Source organism: Abramis brama (genome assembly GCF_963993115.1).
Source record: "Abramis brama genome assembly, chromosome: 3".
NCBI lineage: Eukaryota > Metazoa > Chordata > Actinopteri > Cypriniformes > Leuciscidae > Abramis > Abramis brama.
In genome coordinates, this window is record NC_139965.1 from 55,347,197 (window position 1) to 55,372,706 (window position 25,510).

The following is a 25,510-nucleotide window of genomic DNA, read 5'->3' on the forward strand; positions in this document are numbered from 1 at the left end:
TTGATCTCACAGAAGTTCTTTATCAGATGTATTTGCACATTTGTTTTAAAATACTTTAATATTCCTTATAATAGATGCACATATAAAAAGAAAAACAAATGATTCAGCTTTAGGTTCAATTACAAACTGTGGCACCAAAGGTAGACAATTCACCAATGAATATGCAGCATATAACGTAGAATTCATTTTGTGTAATTTAATGTAACATTGTTTATTTCTAATTGATTAATCAAATGAGATGAGTCTTTGATGATTATATGAAGGGGGAAAAAAGTATGGTAACATTTTAATTAAAGCTTTTATGCATAATGCATTATAAAGGCATTCACAATGTGCATTATATCTTTTCATAAATAATTGTAACCAAAGTTAAAATGCATTATAATTAGTGCTGTCGGATCAATTAATTGCATCTAACATAAGTTTATGTAATATGTGTGTGTTTGTGTACACAGACACACAAATATTATATATATACACACACACATTGTATAAACAAACTTATGTTAATGCAATTAATCTTAAGTAATTGATTTGACTGCACTAAATATAATATTAGCAGATTCCTTGTGGCATCTGAAATTGATTGTTTTTCACATGCTTTAATGCATTATACTTTCTAAATGTGTGTTCAATAAACGGATGAGTATTATAATGTATTATAACTGTAGTCGCAACTATTCATGAGTAATGCATTGTAATGCACAATAGGTGCATTACAATGCATAATTAATGCATTAAAATGGCTTTCAGCAAATTGCTACCAAAAGTTTTTTTTAATAAAAGTATAAAAATGTGCAAAAGTCCTTTTATAATAAAATGTAAAGCAAAAAAAAATGAAAAAAATATATATCCTTCAGACGTTGTAAAAATACTAACCAAAGCATTTACATGGGTGTGAGATCTGTGATTCCCACATTCATGAACTGGCGTAACACTCAGAGGTTGTTGTCTTCAGCCGGCCTCCGCTTCATCTTCAGCACACTTCTGAAGCCTCTGATGGCCAACACTGCACTGATGGGGAAAATAATAATCCCCAGAACGCCAAACAACCCTCCTGCAATGTCTGCCCCGTTGAGATTGCACTCAAATCCTCGGTGACCTTTGCTGCTGTACATCGCTTCCCTCTCTTTACAGATGGAGTTGTTGTAGATCTCCTGCAGCTTTATGAAGTAGAAAGCGATAGCGGGAATGAAACCAAGACCTATGAGCGCATCCAACAGGGCTTCAGCCAGCAGCAGAGGGGGGAAACGGTAGGGCATGCGAAACACGCCGAGGGCCAGCATGGCACCAGCATAAAGCATCAACGCCCCGCCGCATGCCATGCTGTAGACGTAAGGGGGCAGTTTGAGTTGGTAGAACTGGTCGTCGAGCTGCTGGACCTTCTGCGCCTCTGCTCCAGTGAATGCGTTGGCTCCTCCGTAATAGTACTGGTACAGACCGCCTAAGCTGGCGATATCCCGATACCGGCCCGAGTTACTATGGTTCACTCCGGCACAGATGACGATCAACAAGCTTAAGAAGAATTCCATGGCCTGACAGATGCCTACAGGACATGAACATATGCACATTAAAATGTATTTCATGAATACTGTTTAGGGTCAATAAAGAAATGAATAGTTGTATTCAACAAATGTGACATTAAAGACATTTATAATCAGTGTTGGGGGTAACACATTACAAGTAGGCATTGTGTGAACATGATGGTTCTTGTGGTTCTAGACTAAATGTGAGCATTTACTCATCTCACTTGCACAAAACAGATTCAGTATTCCTCAATATGAATAAAAACAGTGAAATTTAGCAAAACTGCAATAATTAAAATGTTAAATAATACATCATTTAATCGTACTTTATTAACCAATGTCTTTTCTGCTGACCTTCGATGACCCAATTCAACCATAAGCAAAAATGACTGGTTAAATATAACATTTGCGTTTGTTTTTATTGCTCAAGTAAGAGTGTTGAACTTTCTTCTCCTGAGTCGTTTCACCTTTGGTTTGAAAGGACCTTGACATTTGCCAAAAATATATATTTTTTTGTTTTGTTATTATAAAACAAACAAGCATGCCCAGCCCAGGTGAGAAAAATTAACACAAAAAAGTATTTTTTTAGGTAATGAGTAATGATGCTGAAAATTCAGCTTTGTCATCAAAGGAATAAATGACATTTTAGACATGTTCAATATTACTTATTTTACTGTATTTTTACAATTCTTTCAAAAACATTAACACAAATCTTAACCACCCCAATGTGTAAATAAAAACATACTAACATTTTAGTCATTTCATTTTAATCCATTAAAACAAAACTCTAAAAATCACAATTTTACACTATTATAAAAGTGACAGGCAAAAGCCATTCTGGGACACTAACTGGTTAGAAAAAAAACCCAAAGCAGGTTGAAGCAAACATAATTAGTTCAAAAATGAATTTACCTCTGCTTGTTGTAATGTATTTTAGGGTGTAAAGTGCCCCTGTATGATGATATGATTGACTGTCTTCATAGTATGAAGGTAAAGTCTCAGTGTAACTGGGCCTGTAGAAAATATTAAAACATCAGGGCAGAAAGTCACAGAACGCATGCACAGTTTTGCATGTTTTAGAACAGAACTATTTTTGCGGGTGAGAAAGAGCACATCAAAATCAGTCCTTACACTCCCTGACTATGATGCCGGGTGGCCTCGTACACGCGAGGGTCCCTCTGTGTGTCAGCATCTCTTTTCTCCCGGTGGCTTCGTGATCTGTCGTCTCCATCAGGTGTTCTTCTGTCCTCTCTGTATCTCCTGTCCTGTCTGTGCTCGCATCCCCCTTCATCATTCCTGTCTCGACCAGAGTAGTCTTTGTCCCTTGTGTGATGATGCCGGTTTGATTTTGGCATTGCCTAAGAAACGAGAACCCAGCTAACAAATTTATGATGTGGGAACAGTGATTTGCAATGTTTCTAAAATGCTAAAATGTCCATGTCATGATTAGAACGTTATTTCAAAGGTTATGATGTTAGTACAACATTCTCATAACCTCACTTTTTACTTACAATAAAACATTCTCTAAACATCTATTTGTAACATTTCAAGAAGTTTAACATATACATTCATATAGTCATAAGTACAAATAACATCATGAGGATGTTCCAAAATGTTCTGTTAGGATGTTAGGTAAATCAAGTACAAACATAATAAAGATGTTCCAATAACGTTGTTCTAAGAACGTTTCTCTCAACATCATGAGAACGCATAAGTTATTAATACATGAACGTTCTATAAATATTAGCCTATACAAAGAACGTTTTATCTTAACATTTATATAATCTTTACAAAACAGTGAAAGTTGTGGGAACGTTTCCTGTTAGTAGCCTATTTCACAAGTTCACATGTGTTTTAAACTTGATGCACGTTCACGTGAGTATAAAGTCCCCGGATAATGAAACCAACACACAAGACATCGGTGTTACATTATAAATTAACTGATGTTGATGAGCTAGTTGTGGTGGTTTTATATATTTATTCAAAGTCTGATCTAAAAATATTGTTCAGTTTAATTAAAAGTAAAGTAAACGTTTTACCTAGTCTATCCGTATAGGGAACAAGATGGTCTAATTTCCTGAATCAAATCACCAAAATAAACCGTACTAGGTAACGAAAATCTTACATGTAACTCAGTAACAAAGCAATTAATGAACCCGGAGCCTACCTTTTACAAAGAAATGAACGAAATAAGCAGTGATTTGTCTGAGTTTCGTTCAGTTCTCTGGTGTTATTGTTGCGGTGCTGCACACCTGTGAAACCTGTCTGACTCTGAATCCGCCCTCACAGATGCGTCATCATGACGTCACTGTGTTCAACTTGAAACGGTGTGCTGAAATATGGCTCCATCTGAAATTGCATTACTATATTAGGTGAAAAAGAGTGACAAAAGAAGTATTACATAAATCCCTGCCCAAAATGAGTCTGTTGGTGATCGCTTTACTATCCGACATGGTTGACCCTCGGCCTCGGGTTTTGAATGGCGATTAGTTTTAGCCTATATTTTATTAAAGCAACACGTGCTTGATATAGCCAATAGGCTTGATCGACTTGAACCGGCGCTGCACAGACCGATCGGTTTATGACATCAAAGTACCGCCAGAGCGATTCAAAAGCATACCGGTTCAAGTCAAACAAGCCTTATGTCTTTCAGTGAGAAGGAATATGCAAATCAGTAATTTAATCGTTAACAACTCGCAAATTCAAACTAGGCTATCCTCCGGTTTCACAGACAAGGCTTACTGTAAATCTAGTCCCAGACTAAAATGCATTATTGAGCTGTTTTAACTGAAAGCAACTTGCACTGACATATCTTAAAATATGTCAGTGCCACTGTTTTGTCTCAAGATGCAGACCAGTAATGTTTTTTTTCTACGGCACGTTAATAAAAGCAACTTAAATTCCCTAATTAAACTAAGGCCTAATCCTGGTTTAGTCTAAGCCCTGTCTTTGAAACTAGGTCTAAATGTACATAGTCAGGGTAAAGTTTAAATACAACAGTATCCATAGGGAATCCATACACTGATCTCTATTAAAGATCAGTGAATCCATACAATTTTAAAATATCCAAAGGTTCTGCGCACAATATAATAATACAACAAAACTATAGATAGATAGATGATAATGAATATCTAATGTTGTAATCCAAATTTTTCAACCCCCATTGCAAATCAGGTTTGTTGGCAACATTTAAAGACTTTCGGCTGTTTGCCGAAGTGGTTTCCCCAAATTCAACTGAAAGTGCAACTTTTAATGACAGGTGTGCTTGAGCAAGAACACATGAAATATCTGAACTGGGGTGCGTTTCCCATACAATGGCGTAACTCGCTGCTTAACTACCATAGTACGATGCATCGTTGAAGAAATCAACTTGCTAGTCACGACTGTTTCCCAAAACCGTATTGTCGCAAATCGGTAGTTCAACCACGTTGGTTAATGATGTCACGCAGGTGGTGGAGTAATAACCTCTTTTAATGAATCTGTTTGAGATTTAATTAACGCTAGATGTTTTGCTATAAATTACAGATATGGCATCTGAGGACTATCTCATATTTTTCTCAGTTATTTCTCACGTTCGCACATGCGCACTCTTCATAAACAGTGCTTTAAATCTGAATAAAAGATACTGATTATACTGAATGTCGGCTTGCTTATTTTGCTCAAGGTAATGATTTACTGAGTCCACATGTCATGCAAACAAGAAACTATGCTTCTAACCACAGCTCGAGAGCTGTGGTTCCAACCACACAACTTTGCAATGCTGTTTGCGAATGTTCGTTAGAACTATGTTTTTGGGAAACACTGACTCGTTGAACTATGCTGAACTTATAAAATATATAATACGGAACTTGCGGCATTTGGCTAACGATGCTTTTGGGAAACGCACCCCTGGCTATAGGCTTGTTGAGTGTCACGTTTGACTGCATGTTAGAAATATGGGAAAGTCAAAAGAATGGCCAAAAATGTTAAGAGAAGATATCATCACTGGAAGCATAATTTGCAAGTTCAAAGTTCAAGGAACAGTGGTTCCACTAACTGTACGGGGCAGAAAAAGGATATCAACAGCTGCAACCAGATTTCTGAGAAGGCTCAGAAAAACCCTTGATTGACTGCAAAAGAACAGGCCATCAGGTTTCAGCTTGCACAGTAAGGCACGTAATAAACACATGCCAGAACTCGTACACCAAGACGTACACCACAACTGACCCAAAAGCACAAGAAAAGTGCTCAAAATCATATAAATAAGCCACAGAAGTTGTGGGATTCTGTTCTGTGGAGCAATTAACAAAAACTGGAACTTTTCGGCCCTATGGATCAGCGGTATGTCTGGAGGAAGGCACCATAGGCTTGGTGATGCTCTGGGGCTGCTTTGTATCCTCTGGAACTTGAAACCTGCAGTGTGTGGAAGGCAAGATGGATTCATTGAAGTATCCTAAAAAACCCTAGGAGAAAACGTCATGTCATCAGTCACCTGACTTGAACCTCATAGTAAATCTCTGGTGGGATTTGAAGAAGGCGGTTGCAGCACGCAAACCCAACAATATTACTGACCTGGAGGCCATTGCTCATGAGGAACGGGCTCAGATTCCTCAGAAACGCTGCCAGAAGCTGGTGTCTGGTTATACATCTCGTTTGCAGCTGGTCATAACAGCAAAAGTGTGTTCTACTAAATACTAAAGATGCTTGCCATGAAGGGGTTGAATAATTTTGAGACTGCAAAAGTCATTAAAAGTTGCATTTTCAGTTGAATTTGGGAAAACCACTTGAAACATTTGTTGCGCTGAGCTATTTCAATTACTATTACTATTATTACTATTATTATGTATTTAGCTTTATCTTCAAAGAAGAGTGTGACATTTTTTAGGCCAACCTGGAAGATTTGTGTTGTTTAATTTAATGAGTTGAACAAATGGTGCTAAGCCTTTTAATTTTCTGTAAATAATTTCTTAAATCCCAGCTGGACAACCCCAGAGCCCTTAAAAACCTCACTGTGTCATCTTTATGATATTTTCTTAACTTTTTAATATTTATTTTTGTAAAATGTAATTTTTTCTTCTTTCTTCTTTATTATGTATGCATTTATCATTAATTAAAAAAAAAAAAAAAAAAACATTATACAAATAGTAATGGGATATCAGATTATTTTCGGTAAAACTGTTATGACAGTTCGTTTCAATCAACCGATTAAACACACACACACACAAACACACACACACACACAAACACACACACACTCACTCACACACACACCAGTTTCCATGTTTTACGGGGACTTGGTGTAATGTCTTTTATATTGTACAAACTGTATATTCTATTCCCATATTAACACTGAACCTATCACAGAAAACTTTTTGGTATTTTAGATTTTCAAAAAAGATAATTCTGTATGATTTATAAGCTTGTTTCCTTATGGGGACCAAAAAAAATGTCCCCACAAGGTCAAATTTAACTGGTATTACTATACTTGTGGGGACATTTGGTCCCTATAACGTAGGGAATACCAGGACTACACACACACACACACACACACAGATTCAAAACGATTCACCATTTGTTTACATCATCACAAAATTATGTCACTATGTAATACTAATATGCCAGGTCTGGCAGATGAAAATACACACTCAATAATGGTTCAAACCTTCATTTAAATCTGTAAGTTGCTAACAAATTACATAAGAACACCTGTTGTCCAATTTATCATGCATGTAAACTTACATTCTTGCGTAGATGTAGTCCTCATGTAGAAAATGGTTAGCAACATATTAACCACAGACCTTATTTTATTCATGTCAAAAACAACCAAGATTTTAGGACTACAAACTACACAGCTCCATTCTCAGTAACTCGTATGCTCTTACTGTGTGAAACCAGCATGGGTATTGACAGTAAAGACTCTTTTTCTTTATTTTTATTTTTATTTTTTATGATTGCCTCTGGCGATTTAATGTTGTTTATGAAAATAAATAAAAAGGCGTACAGTATTTTTTTTATAAATAAGAAAACCAGAAAAAAAAATTAAAACAAGATGGCATTTAATTTACAATCAACTTACTCAACAATATAACAAGGGCTCAGTTACAAAAATAAATTAAAAAGAGAAGTTTAAATAAATAAATATAAAAAAAACAAAATATTATAATAATTAACAAAATATTATAATAAATTATAGTTATCAATAAGTCCAGCAAAATCCTTGCTTTTTTATGTTTATTAATTATTATTATTAATTATTATTTTTTAACTTTTAGATATTTTACCAAATAGTTCTTAAAGACTACATAGGGGGAAGGGGTTAAAATGCTTTTCTTCATTGTTCCCATATTATAAAAAATGTTTACAGATTTATTTAATTTTATTTTTTTATATATATTTTTCAATGTATCAAACAGTAAGCAGACATAAATGACATTTAGAACCTCTACAGGAATGAAATTACATCAAATATATGTAAAGTTTCACAAACAAAATTAAAAAAAGAGAGAAAAAAAAATAAAAAAAATAACATGAATAAACACATACAGAGGAAACATTATGCATCAGTGGCATTACCAAATAAATCATCATAATATTTCAAGAATCTGTTACTTTTCTTTATTGAGAAAACTTTTTTTTATTGAACCTAAGAGATTTGAGAAATGCATCATTAAAGAAATGTGGAAAAGTAGGCTGCGATTCTAATTCATTTAAGTATTAGCTGTACCTTTATAGTAACAGATTATATATATTAAAAAAATGGTTACAGTAAACTAGTGCAAGTTTGAATTTGTACGTCATTTTGGCGCGCCCACCCTCCTGGTTGGACGCATGGTTGGACGTCAACGCACGGCGCACGCACACGCACACGAGCTCGTTGAGAAGGGTGCGCGCGCGAGCGAGCCACTGGCAGCACACACACAGGCGCGAGATAAAGATGGCGGCGACGGTGGGGGAAACGGCGTGATATGCTGGAGTAGTGGCACTGAACCTGAGTAAAACCACTGAATGACAAACCATAGCAAAATGGAAACCATGTCACAGTAGGCGTTTATTGGTAATACCAAGTACTACAAACTCACCTCACCCCTTTTCCCCCCGAGAGAACATTCATCTTGTGATTGTGGAGAAATCTCACCGGGAGCATGGCCTCGCACAGTAACCAGGTAGGAAAACACTTCTGCCTCTTTTAATGTTGCATTTTAGATCATAATATCATTCAGACTGGGTGTTTTGTCCTGTGCTGCACTTTCTGTCGGAGTGTGAGGTGTGCGCGCGCGCGAGCTCATTGAATCAGCAGCATGGCTGCAGGCCTCACGCGCTTATTCAGAACCACTCACTTTCTGTCAGCTAGCTCACACTCAGGCGAGCTCCACAAGCACGCTTTACGAACGATATTAAGCTGTCACGAGGGCCGCGTGTATGACTTTGCGCTGAGTGTGAGGTTTTCGGCCATGAGTTTGTGTGTGGCCCACTCGCTCGCGCTGCTGCAGCGGCCTGGCCACGCGCGCGTGCTCATTTAATAACGGTCATTAGCCGACGAACGTCTTCCCTCACTGTGAACATACCGCGCTTATGGCGACATTTCTGTCGGATATTGCATGTCTATCACACTCCACTAAATACAGTAAGAGGGTATGAATTGCTTCCATTAAGTGTCTTGAGTTGAAACAAGTTGAAATAGTCGCGTCGTGTGGCTAATGTAGTGAAATAGGCCTGTTGATTGGGGGCGGTATCGCTTCCTGTCTTCAACCTCATTCATACTCTTGCGTTTGAGTTTTTCGCTTGTTTATTGAGCACATGGCATCCATTACATTTTCGATGACAGCTCGTCAACATTATACTGTATTTCCAGGCGCTTCAGACTGGTTTTGAAGTCAGCTAACTTTAAACGAGGCACGATGTAGATGCTAACGTACATCATTGTAGCTCAACTGTTAGCCACATGCTGCACGATACTGTGCTGTCCTTAATGTAAAGTCCTGCATATTAAAATGCATCCCAATTGTGTTTAATGTTCTGAATCGGGCTGTCATATGTAAATAACAATGTGCGATCTTCAAGTTTGCCACTTTCATAAAGTTGGATGGCTTGTAGCGCTACATTGTATTGGGTTGAAATATGGTCGGTTTCTTAATGTCAACTTATGGGTATTTCTGGTTAATGGAATATGCTTGTGTTGTAATAGACAATCTAGATGCATAAAGCACGAGGTCCTGTCAAGGTGTTTTGCTTAGTCAGGCTACCTGTCAGTATTCATGTAAACATGAAGGATCTTGTTATTTTCTATTAACTTTGGCATTTCTAAAGTGTTTATTCATAGCTCTGTATAATTCTAATGTTACATTTTATTATTCACATGTATTTTGTTACAGCTATGTTCATAGCAAAGTTATTTTTTGCTAAGTATATTCACTAGTGGTTGGCTGATATTTGGCAAATTTGTGGAATTAAAGCAGAAAAGTCTTGTTTTGACAGTATCTGGATTTTTTTTTTTTTTTTTTACAGCGCATATGTCAGACTTCCCATTCTTCGTCTTCATTAATTTACTTGAACAGTTCTAATTAATTAGACAAAACTGTTCAAGTAAAACTCACTCACAGCTCTTGAATGGAAAACGTTAAGATACTCATAAATACTGAAAGCACTCTGTTAATTGCTTGTAATGTGTGTCTCTGTTCCTCTGTTTACTACTGTTTACTAGGCTACATGTTTTGAAGCTATACTAGTTTAAAATTCTTAACAAAATTGTTTTATTTTATATTTTTAATTTGTAAAAAGTACTTAAAATTACATATACTAATAATAATAATAATAAAAGTTAAAGGGATATTTCACCGATTAGCATTAAGCTTTGTATCAGTAGAAACCCGGTAGTATTTTCGAATGACCGTGCTTCCCTCCCTCTTGTCCCCCTGAGACGAGAGATTTCTGTATTGTGTGTCTGGAGAAAAAACCTCAGATGACGCAAAAATCGTCATTTTGCGTCATCTGAGGCTGTTTTGGCCAGAGGCGAGAGACTACAGCCAGTAGGAGGAGCTCGTTCCGCATGTCTTCAACCCGCCCATAGGGGGATCTCACGATAAAACGCCGTTTTTTCAGTTTCGAGTCGACTAGTAGCCTAGTTGTATCATTTCTTACGATATTGCCTTCTGTAACCGGTAGGCGTGGCTTGGGAGTGGCCTCATAGGGCAGCGAAGCAAGTGCATTCTGGGAGTTGTTGTCTTTCATCCACATGAGCCAAAAATACATTTTCTGGCTTTTCTCAGTCTAGAAGGCACCAACTTCTAAAATAATTTCACATTTCTACTACATAAATGACCCAATTTAAATACACATTCATCTTTCCAGCGGTGAAATATCCCTTTAAGATTTTCAAGACGGTAAATTAAATAAGAAAAAAAAGTTGATCAAGATTAGTTTTGGAGTCGGATCGGATTTCCCAAGCGGATGTGGCAGTTCTTAACATAGCAAGCATTCGCCATTCTTATGTGTTTTTCAACCGTATAATATAAACTAATGTCTACCTCCACTACTACTGTCTCTACTGTATTGTCTGTGTCCTTAAGTCCCAGAATGCATTGCACTGCTGATGTCATGTTCCCATTCTCTATAAGGTCATCTCGTGTCAACTCAGAGGTCCCTGGCTCAAATATTTAATTTTGTTAATCTTTCTGGTGAAAAACATAATTGAAGAAAGCCAAAAAAATAAAAAGTCTTGGATGTTTATTGAAACATGGCAAAAGAAAAGTTTGCTAAGAACCAGAATGTAAAATCATATTAAGATATCTTTAATACTTCTTGAGTTACAGGCGCGCAAACTTAAGGGAAAAATATTTATGGCACTCGGACAGGAATGTTCTATGCAGTTGTTTTGATAGAGGGACAAAAGATGCATTTCTAGTTTCAACATTTTGTTCTTCAGACATTCATCTTTAAAGGAAAAAGTTTCAGCTATGTGGAATGTGACCCATGTTTTTGCCTTTTGACATTCAATATTTTGGCATCACTATTTGTTTGTCATTCACCTGAAAAAATGTGAACAAAATAAAACAATTTGAGCTGGGGAAGTTCCTTAAATTTGGTTGATTTGTGACCCTGGACCACAAAACCAGTCACATGGGTCAATTTTTTTGAGCTGAATAAATAAGCTTTCCATAGATGTATTGTTTGTTAGGATAGGACAATATTTGGCCGTGATACAACTATTTGAAAATCTGGAATCTGAGGGTGCAAAAAAAATCGAAACATTGAGAAAATCGCCTTTAAAGTTGTTTTTTAATGTTCGCGATTGTGCTGCATTCACTCACAAAAATAAATGTTTTATATATTTGTGGTAGGAAATTTACTAAATATCTTCATGGAACATGATCTTTGCTTAATATCCTAAAGATTTTTGGCATAAAAGAAAAATCGATAATTTTTAACAATACAATGTTGGCTATTGCCACAAATATATACCTGTGCGACTTGTGACTGGTTTTGTGATCCAGGGTCACATTTGACACGGACTGGCCCTATACTCTAGCAATACTTCAGCAAATATACATTTACACAATTTGTCTTTAAGTATTTAATAAATATTTACTTCCTAGAACCTCACTTTAGTGAATCCAATCCAGCGATTAGATCTGAAGTGTGTATTTGTAGCCTGTATAAAATGCATGGCAGTTTGTCCTTGCAAATTGGATCGGGGCATGATTTGCCGCTATGTCAAATTAATATGCAATGTGTGGTGTTTGTAAAATTAGCGTTATTTAGTCTTTATTCAAGAAAAGGATTCCCAATTCGCATGGGCAATTTTTATTTGTGCAATACCTACTATAATAGGATTACAGAATTAAGTTGTTTAAGTGTTTATCATGCTGATATTTCTTATTGACTCATTTAAGTTATTTATAATTTAGTAAATGTGTCAAATTTAATTGCTGCATGTTATCTAAATTAAATTAAATGGTGTGGCTTTATATCAGCCATCGGCCACCCCTGCTCTCGTGAGATCTCGCCATCAGCCAAATCTCATATCGTTTTACCACTAATATGCACCACTGCAGTATTTTTAACCAGACTGGTTTATGTCGCCTAACTGTAACTGCCATGGCTGCATACACAAATGTCAAACAGAAGTTGTTAACTGTGATTTAAAATAAATTTACAGTCTTGTTGGAATCCCACATCACGTAAACAATAGTTTCCAACTTACTCAAGTCCATGCTTGACATGCATACAGCTCGCTAGCCTCAGATTCCCTTGGCATTGGCCACACTTTCAGCCATTACAAAGCTTGGTGAGCCGATGTGTCTGTTAATGTTCAGTGACAGACTATGCAAAACACTGTCAACAAGGATTGGGCCATGTTGTATTGAATATGTGAGGAGAATTTGAAGACTATTCCTAGAATGAAAGAAACGCCTGAAAATAGAAGTTGGATGTATTGCAATTATGGGTGGGGCAGTTCATGATGTGCCAAGTTTAGAGCATATCCCTCAGTTGTAGCCTGTTATAGATGAAATTGAAAATGCAGGCAGCTGATGGGCACTCTCCAAGTGTGATGACATCTGCTTTAGAAGTTCAGTGAGCTGGCATCTGGGATGATGGCACCCCAGTTGAAATGCCATGGCTGAACATGTGGCTGGGAGCACAAAAGTAAAACAGCGCAGGTATTTTTGGTGAATATTTTTTTGGTCGATTAACTAGTGGAAAATCTTGCCTCGTTTTATACGTTTCTAGGGTTGAACGATTCTGAAAAATCTTTATTTTATTTTTAATAAAGCTCTTTATCTTCTGTATTATTCAACAAAGACCAGCAATAAATCATTGTTTAGTAGGAGTGGCAGTCTTTAGGCACCTCACGATCCGATTACAATTCTGGTAGTCGCTTCAAAACATAAAAGCAAGTAAATAATATAGTGGAACAAAAAAACATTACAAGCATTAAACAGAGTGCTTTCAGTATCTGAAAGTTTTCAAGAGCTGTGAGTGGTTTTGTCTTTCTCATCTTTACTGTTGTTTTATTATTACTGATGACATCATAGACGGTGGGAGATCCGATAAGCTGCATTCACACTAATGCACAGATCTCTTGTGAAATATAAGATGTGGTTTGTCCTGTCTGTTTAATCCCTTAAGACATAACTGACTTTGTTTGCTTTTAATGATGTGAAATTAATGTATTTTGAGACGCACGTATAATTACCCACTTACTGAGTCACACACAGCCGCATGCGTGAGCACTCTTCACAAAGCGCATGTCAGCATTTGAAATTGAAAGCAGTCCTCTGTCAGTGAGTTTCATATTTAATACATAAGCCCACTGATTTCCAAACGACAAATGATGCTTTCGTAGAGCATTTGTAAGGAAAATACCGGTGGGCAAGACCACACACTGCAAGCGTAACAACGAGCAAAGTGCGCATTTCTCACAGCGCATATCCTGTGCAATGAATCCCGCGAATGTCCTTGTAATTCACTTCAGCCTTCGGTCCTACATGTGTGCGAACTAAAATGTATTTAGGAGCATGTGTGCGAATAATTTTTTTTGTTTCTTTCAAGATTTCTTAAATTGTGTCAAGTCTTCAATAGATGAAATGGTAAAAAAAAAAAGTCTTAATGATCATTTTAAGATGTCCTATATTCGGGGGATGGATAAATCACGATACAACCTAATATGATTAAACTTCAAAAGGCTATGATTTCATAAAAAGAGCGCTGCATGTTGCAATGTCAAAAGGCAGTGTTGTTGCGCGTTCTACAGGCTCGTGCAACAGCGTTTCAGACTGCAAAGGATCATTTGAAGGATCATCCCGCAATGGTATAGACATTTCAAAATAAGAGTCCCGGAGTATTTCGGGCTTGTTTATAATTGTCACACTGTGTGCTTTATTTATTTATTTTCCTGGCCTTTATTGGTATTTTGGTTACACAAACTATTTTTAATTTAAGTTAATTTCCGTTTAATTCATAGTAAACTATTGTAATTATTAATGCCTGTGCGACCATGCACATTTTAGTTTCTCTTTGAGCGTCAATTCGAGGTGTGGATTGCTTGAATGGTGGGTTCATTTGTCTATTATTCTAAATGGAAAAACAAAACAGTACAATGACAAACTCGCTTAAATAGGCGCTTTTACGTTTTGCTTTGAAACCAAATCTTCCACCGTCATCTTGTCAGTCAAGAGTGAGGCCAAATGGGTGAAGTCAGGTGAAATCTGACTCCTGCTGCTGATCTGTGCTGCGTTTCTCGTTTGGCTCACACTTTATTAAACAGACACGTTCAGTGTTTAATTCTAGTGTCTGTTCTCTAACTGAACTAAATTATTTTATTACTATAAAACAAAATAGCGACGGTGGGGGTGGTGCCGCGATGGGCAAGTGGTGTAACCAGTGTTGTGGCTCAACACCGACTATCGCAGCAAGCCTAACTAGTATCAAGGTTATTATAATTTTCTAAAACTATGGCAGTTAGAAAGACAAAGACCTACTAACTGTAGCTAAGGCTAGAGTACAAATTCTTCATGCATTTGCACAGCAGATATGAGTTTTCAAAGATATTTTAAGAAAATGCTTTTTAAAAAAAAGAGGAAGGGAAAATGGCACTTAGCCAGCATTAGTGTTTAGCCTGAAATGGCAATGAATAAATGCAACAGCCTTTATTATGTGTCTCACTTAATTTGACGTGAAATTACAATACAGGTCAACAATGAAACGAAATGCAGAGACAAAACTAAGATTCAAGCTTGTTCTCGGTTCCAGTTGTTCAGTGATGCTGTTGGCATAGTAGTGCAAGTGCTGAGGGAGAGGCGGCGGCAGGTCAAAGTTTAAAAGAAGCATGGTTCCAAGTGTCCCATTCACAGAGAGAGACAAAGCAAGGAGAACTCTACCATTTAAATGCTGTAATATCAATACATTTTAAAACCTTATTTTCAATGCATAATATATGTACCGTATTTTCCGGACTATAAGTCGCTCCGGAGTATAAGTCGCATCAGTCAAAAAATGCGTCATGAAGAGGAAAAAAACATATACAAGTCGCACTGGAGTATAAGTCGCATTTATTTAGAAATTTATTTCACAAAATCCAAGACCAAGAACAGACATTTAATCTGGAAAGGCAAGTTATTCAACTACACAGAACAACAGGCTGAATAGGTGTCCGGTATGTTAACGCAACACATTAACAGTTATTTAGCTACACAATAGCATAAAGAACATATACCTGGGAGGCTGAATAGGCTAAATTAACATAAGCCAGGGAGTCCAACAAGCAAGTTACCAGTAAACAAGTTCACCAAGCTCCCGCGATCTCATTCCACATCACTGAATCCATTGAATTTTCTTCATATGGTGTCTCTTCTGAATAACTCCGCCAACTAGAGCGCCCTCTCGCGGCTGTAGACGGTAATGTTTACTCTTGGTTCATCTCAGTCTGAATTAATTTTGATATATAAGTCGCACCTGAATATAAGTCGCAGGACCAGCCAAACTATGAAAAAAAGTGCGACTTATAGTCCGGAAAATACGGTAATCAAAATGAATTTCATTATCAAAACATTGTTAAAAGTCACTCTTTATTTGTTGTTTGTCACATGTAGTAGACCATTTTTGTGCCATGGATAATAGGAGGATTTTCCGCCCGGCTACCACTGCAAGTATGTTTCAAATGATGTAAGTTTTGTATGGTTGAAGATTTGTTGCTCTAAAGAAGCATTGAAGCAAATGTAAATATGGTGATTCAGTAAGTGGTTGTATAGCCGATTTGATTAGTTGCTTGACCTGCTTTGACATTCTCATTATATTGCTGGTCTGAGCAATATAAAGGTCTCGCCATACCATGCTAAGAGAGGCCATATCAAAAAGCATTTGAATGTGGAAATGGTCGTTTATGGTGATGTCAGAACTAGTTATGCACTTAAGGGCTGAAACCAGAAAATCCAGTTACTCGCCTGGCTGGTCCTTATCTGTGGGGTTTGTTTGACACATTTTACATAAAACCAATGTGCACATTCTGTAGCTCTTGCTTTCTTTATAAATGTGGTTTATCACTTGAATGTACTTGAAGATAAGATCACTTAACTTTTTGTCGCATGTTTTCTCAACGAGCTCCCCCTACAGCTGTGGGGCGTATATTTCATGTCTACCGAGGTGGGTAATACATCATACACAGTATCATAGAACATTGTGTTTATGTTGAATTGCCGTAAAGCAGTTCGTGTTTCTCGCTCGTTCTCGCTTCTCGCAAGACTTCCCATTTCCAACTTACCGGGACGTCAGTCCTCATGTTGCAAGGTTTTCCGCCTGGGAACGCTGGGGGGAGCAGGGAAAGTCACCATTCTCACCAGAACAGGTTAGGCCATCCTTAAAAATATTCTTGTTTGCCGTAACCCGACCGACCCTGTCAATTTAGTACCGACCCAATTATTTATTTTTTTCCCCTTTTAGTCCGACCGACTTGCCGGTTGTAAAATGCGTTAAGACTGATCGATTTTTTTTTTTTTTTTTTTTTTTTTACTCTTCAAACAACTAATACAAATGCAATAAAATAATATTAGTTAAGTATTGTGAATATAAATTGCCTAGACCTACATACAAACATAAGCTACGTTCTTTCTTTTAAATAAAAACCCGTGGCGCGTCATCTATGATTATGTTTACACCATTGGTTAACGCATGTCACACTACGGCCTGTAGGCTAAGTTCGCTTCGTTTCATTCACTGTCAATGGTTCGCGCTTGGTAATGATGGCTGCGGCTTTACTCTAAAGATTATTTCATTTTTATATGTTGTTGAATATGGTTTATTAAAAAATAAACATATGAGAGCGTGTTATAGGCTATATGTCATGTTTTAGTCAGATATGACGACGCTACTGCAACACGCATCGCCGCAGATGAGAAGCTGAGCATCAACGTGCTATCGCAAATCAAAGTGAAAGTAAGTTGCAGACGCTTAACACACAATCATCTTCATTAAATGTAAAGAAATGAAATGATCTTACCAGGGCTGTTTCCGCTTTCTCTTATTGCGGGCTTTGATTCAGAAATTTTAGCTGATGATCAATAAAATAATGTATCTCATAACTGTTGCTTTCGGTGACGTGCACTCCATTAAATCTGCATATAGCGGGAATTGAAGATCGGATTTATATCCGCAAAAAAAAAACACACACATTTGTATATGTAACCAGGTGTAAATGGAATCGTTTTGATAAATCAGGTTGCAATCCGATCTGAGAAAACGCATGAAGTGGCCTGGTGTGAACAGCCCCTAGACATCGGTGAAAAATGTTCTCCTCCCCCATGTTCTCCAGATTTTTTTTTCTTCATTTATTAAATGCCTCAGAATGTAAGTTATGCGCTGAGGAAAACATGTCAATGGCTATATCCTTATCTGTAAATATTAGAAAGTCCCGCGAGTATTTACATTTAGCATATTCTGACAAGCACCTTGTTAAACTTCAGTGTTCAACGAACAGGCAAAGCGCCGGCGAGTCGTGTACCTTCACATTAGTTTACAGTACGTAAAATACAGGTACCCTGCACGTCCATTGAGCTGCATTGAAATAGTACAGATCGCTTGACGGAGAGCAAAATTCTCAAGCGCTCAGAGCGAGTGAAAATATATCTATGCTAAACTTATTCTTAGCCTCTAACACACACACACACACACACACACACAGGTGAGTAAAATCTAAGAATTTATTAGCCAATGGCTAATGATAGACATTATTTATCATAGATTTAGTCGCATATGCGAGTGATTTACTCTCATTGTACAGGGTTGAGATGACTAATTTGTGGTAATCCCCAGTCCAAATGAACAGCGATGGGGAGCTTAGTGTGGTACGTGTGGCACGCCTGTGGAAAATGGGCAAAGACACATTCTTTCTGTTGTGATTGTACTCGCCATCCACAGGCCATTGGATTACTGCTTGCTGTTTGTCCCTTGTGGTGCCGTTTCAGCAGTGTAGGTCGCTAATTTACAAACTGTTACATGTGCTTGAACTGCAGTTTCTTTTTTTTCTTGCTCTCCCTTTTTATGCAGCTAGTTGTGAATGTGATGGGCTATTATGTGCACGTTTGCTGTGCCTTGTTTTCAACTGACGCTTTCAGTTCCTCTAAAGACCTGCATGAAAATGAAGTTTCTGATAAGCTTTTATTATTTTTTATTTGGTTAATAGTCAGTGTAGTGATTAGTCTTAACTAAGTGCAAGAGTCTTTTAGTTAAACTGTTAGTGCTTGTAGGATTAAGGTAATTATAGCCTTCACAGAGGAAGCAGGTTATCTACTGGATGGTCTGACCATTATGACCAGACGCCATACATTAAGCAGGGCTAGAAATTCGGCGGCGGATTGCCCATAATTTTAATCACTCTGGCAGGTCTCACTCTTATAATGTGGGAAATTCCAGCAAACATTTATTCACTTTAGCATGTAGTTTGTATGAGTAAATTAATCTATACAGATTTTTTTTATACAGAAAACTGCGAGATGTAATTTCACAAACAGCGTGAGTGATGAATAAATACAAAAACTGTTCAGCACACTTGAAATCAAATCGCAATAGACAAGTGTGTGTGAATATTAAACCTAAAACAGACAATTTAAATAAGAATCCTGCATGTGGATGAATGGTGCAGACCAGAGCCGTTGGACACACACACACACTGAAGCACGTGTGACGCTCGCGCTGTTTTTTGACGTCATTTCACAAACAGCGTGAGTGATTCAGCGGTTCTCTCTCTCTCTCTCTCTCTCTCTCTCTCTCTCTCTCTCTCTCTCTCTCTCTCTCTCTCTCTCTCTCTCTCTCTCTCTCTCTCTCTCTCTCTCTCTCACACACAATGGGTTGCACAAGGCAAGGATACTCGTCGTAAATGTAATTTTTGCTATTTTTTGATGAATAATAAAAAAAACAGTTCAGCACACTTGAAATCAAATCGCAATAGACTAGTGTGTGTGAATATTAAACCTTAAGACTATTTAAATCCTGCATTTGGATGAATGGTGCAGACCAGAGCCGTTGGGCACACACACACACACACTGAAGCACGTGTGACGCTCGCGCTGTTTTTTGACGTCATTTCACAAACAGTGTGAGTGATTCAGCGGTTCTCTCTCTCTCTCTCTCAAAATGGGTTGCACAAGGCAAGGATACTCGTCGTAAATGTAATTTTTTTTATTTTTTGATGAATAATAATAAAAAAAAACAGTTCAGCACACTTGAAATCAAATCGCAATAGACTAGTGTGTGTGAATATTAAACCTCAAAAAGACTATTTAAATAAGAATCCTGCATTTGGATGAATGGTGCAGACCAGAGCCGTTGGGCACACACACACACTCTGAAGCATGTGTGACACTCGCGCTGTTTTTTGACGTAATTTCACAAATCGCGTGAGTGATTCAGTGGTTCTCTCTCTCTCAAAAAATGGGTTGCACAAGGCAAGGATACTCGTCGTAAATGTACATTTTTTTAATTTTTGATGAATAAAAAAAAACAAAACAGTTCAGCACACTTGTAATCAAATCGCAATAGACTAGTGTGTGTGAATATTAAACCTTAAGACTATTTAAATAAGAAATCCTGCATTTGGATGAATGGTGCAGACCAGAGCCGTTGGGCACACACACACACTCTGAAGCACGTGTGACACTCGCGCTGTTTTTTGACGTAATTTCACAAATCGCCTGAGTGATTCAGTGGTTCTCTCTCTCTCTCTCTCTCTCTCTCTCTCTCTCTCTCTCTCTCTCTCTCTCTCTCTCTCTCTCTCTCTCTCTCTCTCTCTCTCTCTCTCTCTCCTCTCTCTCTCTCTCTCTCTCTCTCCTCTCTCTCTCTCTCTCTCTCTCTCTCTCAAAAAATGGGTTGCACAAGGCAAGGATACTCGTCGTAAATGTAAAAAATGTAAATTTTTGATGAATAAAAAAAAAAAACCAGTTCAGCACACTTGTAATCAAATCGCAATAGACTAGTGTGTGTGAATATTAAACCTCAAAAAGACTATTTAAATAAGAATCATGCATGTGGATGAATGGTGCAGACCAGAGCCGTTGGAGACACACACGCACACTGAAGCACGTGTGACGCTCGCGCTGTTTTTTTTGTGCCTATATGAGGACACGAATGCATGAACTTCAGCTCCAGACTCTAGATGTTAAAGAGAGTTTAGGGTTAAGGGATAACCCTAACCCTCACCCTCACCCTAACCCTAACCCTTCACTTGAGAAAAACTGTCTCATGTCATAAACACAAATGTCTAGACGCCAACCCGTCAAAATAAAAGTTTGGTTTAACTTGACAAATGTATTACTGTTGTACAGTAGAGTTTAGATGCGTCTCAATGTAATAATACACTAATACAAAAAAAAGATCAACTTTATTTTTGTAAGGAATAATCACAATTTTTGCTTTAATTTTAACAGTAAAGCTTGTTTGACAGTTTTCCATATGATTAAAATACATTAAATTCCTGTTTTATTTTTCATTTGATTACCAGAATAAACACAACGCTGAATTTGTGTAAAAAAAAAAAAAAAAAATTCATAGAATTTTTTTTCTTTTTTATGTTGTATAAGTTTCATGATTTAAATTAATTAGACATGCTTTTTAATTTTATGGTATAAAACAGGTCTGGCAGAGAGCTTTATTACTCAACTTCTGAAGGCTATGATAACACCATGTATTCATAACGCCCGCTGCGCGACACTAGTAGTTTCTACCACCCCCCGAAAAAAATCCTAGGGGAAACACTGATATTGTGTGTCTGTATATCTATATCTATATCTCTTTGAAAAGGTCTCGCATAGCAGAATACAAAACGCATATTTGTTTCAGGTTGTGACCAAACTATACCAAGTATTTGTATGAAAAATTGCTGCTGATGCACATAACAGTACACAGATTAGCCTTTTGTGTTACGTTTTGCCATTTAAATTTGCGAAACATCAGTAAACCATTGTAAAACATGTCTTTATTTAGAGCAGGTCGTCTCGATTCAAACAAGCCCCAACATAACACGTAGATCTTGAGAAAATCCTAACGTAGTGAAAAGACAAGACATTTGGGAGACATTTGCTTATTTGGAGACAAGACATGCTTGCTTCCAAGATCCGACGCATCACAATTATGACACAGCATCGTTTGAAACTTCAACCAGTGGAAACTGGATCTTGGGTGAGGGTGGGTGGGTATAGTGGTTTGGGACAATGTGTGGAGACCAATCCGACACTCTTACAGCTGGAGTGCGCTTGGATTGGGCCGATTGCCCTGATTGATAGGTCTTGATTTACCGTGCACTATAGAATAGGAGCGCACAGCTGAATCAGCGCTGGAAGATCATCATTCATCAACCCGATCTTATTTCTTGTTACTTATTCTATGTAATTATACATATTTTTATGCTCCGTGGCATTTACACAAGTAGTTCAGTAAAACTCTCTTGTTTGGAGAGGGTTTTTTGTAGATATCGACCGATATTTAATTTTATTTAAAAAAATTTATTTACCAGTACCAATTATTTGCATGTTTATGTGCCCAATAACGATATGCAGAACCGATATGTATTTGTTTTATTTCTGTTTTTGACAGTAACAACAGTACTGAACTGAACAAACTACTTTGAAATACTACTTTAACACCTTTTAAATGCTGTAATTTCACTCCCTCCTTACATACAAAAAAAACACACTAATCAATAAATAGTCTTAAAGAGTGCAAAAAAGTGTACTGTCACTAAAGTGTCTTTAATAAAATCTTTATAAGGTAAACAAACAGTTAATGGATATATGTAAATATTCTATGTAATAGAATATATAATTCTAACAAATTAAAAAAAGCATAAAACACTCTGAACCGCCTGAATTAAACATTACCACTGTTGCATTTTTTATTTTTATTTTATTTGTAAAGGCGTATTAACAACAGTAAAAATAAATTTACAAAGTCTAATGTTTTCAAATGGAGAACATGAATGACGGGAGTCTATCATCTCCTCATAAATATAAGCATTCGTTTTAAACGGAGTGAAGAGAATGGAACACGCTGGAATACGTAAACATTGTCAGAAAAAAAATGGATGAGAGTCACTCTCATCTGGCATGTTATCAGAATTATTAATGTTTTTGCCAGTCTAGATTATGAAATGCCTGCTGACAGAGCGCTGTTTTTATCTGTGCGTTTACACAACGTCTCTCGCGGAGATAATTAATTTCCACAGAGCTGTAATTATTTAGACATTTATTAGCTAAATAAATGTTATATAGTAGACATTAATATAATTTAAGGAGTTTTAAACGAGTGCATCTTAAGTTGCATACGATACGGTGGCCATGCTGAATAGGGTTGGGAATCGTAAGAAATTTTCCGGTTCCGATTCCGGTTCCGGTTCCCATTCAATAAAAAATATTAAAACAACTAATAAAAAATAGTAGTAAGGGAAAAATCCACAATCCTTTGTGTTTATTTCTTATACTTGTCAAATGAGTTTAACAGACTGGTAATGTCAACAAATTCAACATTTGATTATTTAAGCAATTTTTGCAAAAAAAATATTATTTTTTCTGAAGGAAAATAAAAATGTCTGCATTCTCTAGAATAATTTGGGACCTCTCCTAGCTTATTGTATCTCCAGCAGTGGAGAATACTCTCATAAGGGGTAGAATATGCTTGAACATCCATGTAAGATGTGTGTACAACAGATTATTTTTAAAATCGTTTTGAATGATTGATTCATAAAGACTTTACTTGTTTCATTAGTGGATAAATCAGCGCTCTAGCAGTTAATAAACAGAACTGCACGCGTCTTGCGGAAGAACATTGTAGCCGGAGCTACTTCTATCTATTTATGTCTATGGCGAGTCACGCAGGTACTGGGCTACTCCGCAGCGGCTGCGATCCGCCAGTCTAAAGTATAGTCCGAGTATAAACGCTTATTGCAGGCTTAACGTAGTAATTCAGGATAAGACAAAAACAGGGTTTGAAAAAAAAGGCATTCATGATGCACTCGCTCATTGTATACATTTTGTAAATTCTGAACACGAAGTTACGGACTGCGTCTTTATGAATGTTTTGAAGCATCAGATGTAATCGATACTCGTTATCTGAAGGCAGCGACTTTCAAAAGGTGATTTACGATATTTTGGTTGCTACCGTAGACATCAGTGTTTATACTCGAATTATAAACTTTTATCTCAGTACTTCTGTGATCATTTGAATATTTGTAACAGAAATATCTGTGTGATTGTAAAGCTGTTTCATATTGACAACTGCTGTCTCTCGGTAAACGAAAGCGCAAACAGATTAGAATGTTCAGGGGTGAGATTTTTGTAATTTAGGAATAAGATCGCGTGGGTGTTTGAATCGAGATCTTTTAAAGATTAATCGTGCAGCTCTACTGTCTTTAATTCTCTCTCTCTCTCTCTCTCTATGCGTTGATATCTGACGCAAAACGTATTTGAGTAGCGCGAGGGCTTTTCAGTGCATTCATTACTATTTTAATATGAGGTGAGACGTCACTATTAAAGGATAAGCTTCCAGCACTTCGCCCAACAGAACCGTTTTCGGAACCGAAACTTAGGAATTTCACACGGTTCCGGTATTTTTTCAAAAACAGTACCGGTTCAGTACCAGTTCTCGGTTCCCAACCCTAATGCTGAAGCATCTGATCATCAAACCAGTGAGTGAACGGCACTATGAACACGACTTCACGAGACTAATGATGAGCATAGACAACAGAGAGAGAATAAAATTCAGCGCTTTTATTTCAAACATGCACTCATTTATGGCTGGTTTAATTCATGTTAAGTTTTGTCTTTGGGACAGGACTTGACGGATTACAAAACTCTGTGAGTTCGTCTCTCTTTTTAGCACCAATTTTAAAATACAAACAAGCATTTATGTAACATTTTTTTATTTGTGCATATCTCATTTGTGCATCAGTGGCTGTTAAGTTTATTAAGGGATGCAAGTTATTTTACCCTTGAACACCGTTGTTGACTCATCTCTCCCCATATGTAGTGCTTTAAATGCTGTTTTTCACGCAATTCTCAAAACAGCCACAAGATGGCGCCATTATCTGCGAATATGATATTTCAAAACTGACACCCGGTTATGGGAAAATGCTTGAATATCGGGAAAATGTATTAGTTGATCTCTTTATTTTTTTGACTTTTGATAAAAAGGTCTAGCCTGGATGCCAGCCGAACTTAGCCCCGCCCACACAATTTTTAGGTCGGGAAGTTCGGTCTGGACTCGTTCCATTGAGGAGCTATTATGCCCGAACAAAAATTGTTTGGACCAATCAAATTGTCAGGCGGGCTTTATACGATGATGGATAGATGAGCAACGGTAACGTAATCATCCACGTCATCAACGAGCGCTTGGGTTGAATTCAAATGACTGCCGCTGAAGAATTGAGATTTCACGAGTTCACGCTTACAAATAAGTCAGATAGAATAAATGCATATTTGGCGTGCTGTCTGAGGAGAGGGAGAGGGCTCGGTATTCGGCCCGAACCCAAAGTACTCCCCCCGTATTCCAGGCTGTGGAAGAACAAGCCGAGAGTGAGTGGAGGGATGCTGAAAACTGTCAAGGAATGTTAGGTGAGTTGACAGAGTGAATAAATATATGCTTCCTCTCATGCTGATAGTGTAGACCGTAGACGGTTGATTGGATTGATTATTTGAACGTGCTCCTCCTGAACTTTGTTTATAAAACATCAGATTCCGCCATCGCGTCTGTTATAGAAGATATCGACAGCGCATTAATTTTAAAAGAGGAACAGAGAACCGCGATCGGAAACATGAATGAAAAACATACGTCACTTACTCCGTTGCTCTGATTGGTTGTAGGTCTATCCAATTGAGTGCAGAGGCATTTTTTTTCCTGGTTCGGTTGAAACACGCCCCATAATCAAAGCTCAGTGGAGCAGTATCAGACTCACATTTTGACTAGAATCTGATTATGTTGACGTCAGGCTAAAAAAGGTCACCATTGTTCCAAATACAATAACTTTTGAT

At 37.3% G+C, this 25,510-nt stretch overlaps 2 protein-coding genes across 3 annotated transcripts in view; one reads left to right on the plus strand and one right to left on the minus strand.

The window, feature by feature from the left end:
- Positions 1-2: 2 nt before the first annotated feature.
- On the minus strand, positions 3-3,819 carry marveld3 (MARVEL domain containing 3). Of its 2 annotated transcripts, none has more exons than XM_084109200.1 (4): positions 3,694-3,819; positions 2,658-2,884; positions 2,439-2,539; positions 3-1,546 (listed from the first exon to the last, which is right to left on the minus strand). In XM_084109200.1, exons 2-4 carry the CDS (start codon positions 2,879-2,881, stop codon positions 939-941), a joined length of 933 nt encoding a protein of 310 aa, XP_083965326.1. In that variant the 5' UTR covers positions 2,882-2,884; positions 3,694-3,819; the 3' UTR covers positions 3-938. The 2 variants fall into 2 exon arrangements, with proteins under 2 accessions (XP_083965326.1, XP_083965327.1); XM_084109201.1 differs by having other exon boundaries at positions 2,658-2,903; positions 3,694-3,808.
- Positions 3,820-8,360: 4,541 nt separating this feature from the next.
- Positions 8,361-25,510, plus strand: part of usp10 (ubiquitin specific peptidase 10) — a 37,832-nt gene continuing 20,682 nt past the window's right edge. The window contains exon 1 of the mRNA XM_084109745.1: positions 8,361-8,668. Coding sequence (XP_083965871.1) covers positions 8,648-8,668 — 21 coding nt within the window. The 5' untranslated portion in view covers positions 8,361-8,647. The remainder of the gene's footprint in view (positions 8,669-25,510) is intronic.

Coding starts and splice junctions, on each gene's coding strand:
- marveld3 (XM_084109200.1), bottom strand. CDS start 2,881: ATGCCAAAATCAAACCGGCATCATCACACAAGGGACAAAGACTACTCT. Junction 2,540..2,657: donor CGGCATCATAGTCAGGGAGT/GTAAGGACTGAT, acceptor TATTTTCTACAG/GCCCAGTTACACTGAGACTT. Junction 1,547..2,438: donor ATACATTACAACAAGCAGAG/GTAAATTCATTT, acceptor CATGTCCTGTAG/GCATCTGTCAGGCCATGGAA.